This window comes from Triticum aestivum, chromosome 7D (genome assembly GCF_018294505.1).
Source record: "Triticum aestivum cultivar Chinese Spring chromosome 7D, IWGSC CS RefSeq v2.1, whole genome shotgun sequence".
Classification (NCBI taxonomy): Eukaryota; Viridiplantae; Streptophyta; class Magnoliopsida; order Poales; family Poaceae; genus Triticum; species Triticum aestivum.
In genome coordinates this window covers 212,082,734-212,084,660 of record NC_057814.1, presented here as the reverse complement: position 1 = coordinate 212,084,660, position 1,927 = coordinate 212,082,734, and the positions used below count along the sequence as shown (strand labels likewise).

The following is a 1,927-nucleotide window of genomic DNA, read 5'->3' as shown; positions in this document are numbered from 1 at the left end:
CACAATAGCTCTGTCCGAACTTATGCGGACGTTTTGATGGTCGATGTTGGAGATGCCTTAAGCATAGCATACAAAGATCAATGAAAATAATAAAGAAAAGGACACAACAAAGATGAGCTTCGCCTGGTAGCCACCTACGAAGCAGAGTACCCACCACCACCACCACCACCCAAAACAATAGCACCAGATGAGTCCACCCGCTAAACCACAGGCGTGTCCGTGTGCCAACCACGAACGCGCACTCCCCTTCCCTTCCCCTTGCATCATTCACACGCACCACCCGTCGCCATTTTCCTCCCTTCCCTCCCTCCTAAGAAAGAAAGAGACTTCCCTCCCCGGCAGCACAGCACAGGCTGTCAAAGAAAACTCCACTTGTTTAACCAACGCAACGTACGCACCCCGTTCTTTCTCGAGCGCGCCGGGGGCAACACCGCCATTCCACGCCGCGCCAACGCGGCCAGCACTGGAAATAACCACCCCTCTCCCCCGCGGGCACGGCCACGGCCACGGCCGACGTCGCTGTCGCGTGCGGGAACGCGTACGCCGCCCGTCTCCTCCCGCGATAAAAACCCACCCCCTCCCACCCTCCGTCCCCGCCTCGCCTTCTCCTCCTCCGCCCCATTTCCTCAAAGCCTCGAGCCGCGCCTCGACTCGCTCGATCCCATCTCCCGCTCACGCCCGGCCTCCGAGGAGATCAGGCCACCGTGCGGTGCAGAGCTCGCCGTCCTCGCGCGCGCGGGATCATCTAGCTACCTTTTCTCGGCTCGTAGGCGTCATGGCGCAGCGGGACAAGAAGGTGGAGGAGCCGACGGAGGTGCACCTGCACGCCGCGGAGATCACGCTCTGCGCCAACAGCTGCGGCTTCCCGGGCAACCCGGCCACCAAGAACCTCTGCCAGAACTGCTTCCTGGCGTCCTCCTCCTCGCCGTCGCCCTCCGCCGCCTCGCCGCCGTCCCCTTCCTCTTCGCCCGCGGCGTTCCCGCTCTTCGACAAGCTGAGGCCGGCCGCCGTCGCGTCGCCCCTGCTGCAGGCGGCGCCCGTCTACATGGCCGTCGACCGGCCGGCCGCCGGGCCGGCGGACCCGAAGGCGTCCAAGTCGTCCGTCAACCGCTGCCACAACTGCCGGAAGCGCGTGGGCCTGACGGGGTTCCGCTGCCGGTGCGGCGAGATGTTCTGCGGCGCGCACCGGTACTCGGACCGGCACGACTGCAGCTACGACTACAAGTCGGCGGCCAGGGACGCCATCGCCAGGGAGAACCCCGTCGTGCGCGCCGCCAAGATCGTTCGGTTCTGACCAACAAGACACCACGCGCGCCTACCCGGACCGGCGAAATCTGAAGCAAAAACCCACTCTTTTTCTTTCTTTCCTTTGAAAAATTAAAGGCGTTCGCGAGAGTTTCTTAAAGGTGAAAAAAAAGGAGAGGAGGGTGAAAGATGGCGATGGGGCAGCCACGACGAAGAAACAGTGCGATGATAACGTTGTTGTTGTAGGCTTGTAGCGGTGGTTGGCAGTGGAGAGGAGGAGATGAGGAGGATGGGGTTGGTGTGTACTGTTGTCCCACAATCTCTATTTAATTCAAATTTCCCTATTGTATAATTATTATTATTATTATTTCTATGATGCAGTATTCGTTAGCTTTAGCTGTCAACCTTTTTCTTCCTTCTTCCACTGGCCGCGAATTGTCCATGACAGCTCAACCATTGACGTTTGGATCGCTCTGTTGGATCGGTTCGGCGGGGAATAATTATTGGGTGGGTGCACCTGTGCCTGTACGTTTATCACGTACAAAATCATGTCTGTTTGAGCAAAATTTGCAAGGCGTATGGCGAGATCGACATGTTTCGGTTGGGAAATCGGTGTGGCACCAAAGGCGTCCATGATTTTCTGTGGATTGTGGGTCGAGGTGGCGCCACGAAGGATGGACAG

At 58.8% G+C, this 1,927-nt stretch overlaps 1 protein-coding gene across 1 annotated transcript; it reads left to right on the top strand.

Moving 5' to 3' along the window:
* Positions 1 to 469: 469 nt before the first annotated feature.
* On the top strand, positions 470 to 1,597 carry LOC123165425 (zinc finger A20 and AN1 domain-containing stress-associated protein 11). The gene has a single exon (XM_044583062.1). The coding sequence runs from the start codon at positions 776 to 778 to the stop codon at positions 1,292 to 1,294; it is 519 nt and encodes a 172-aa protein (XP_044438997.1). The 5' UTR covers positions 470 to 775; the 3' UTR covers positions 1,295 to 1,597.
* The last annotated feature ends 330 nt before the right edge of the window (positions 1,598 to 1,927 follow it).

Bases quoted from the DNA above. Each gene is read 5' to 3' on its own strand.
- LOC123165425 (XM_044583062.1), top strand. From the start codon at position 776: ATGGCGCAGCGGGACAAGAAGGTGGAGGAGCCGACGGAGGTGCACCTG.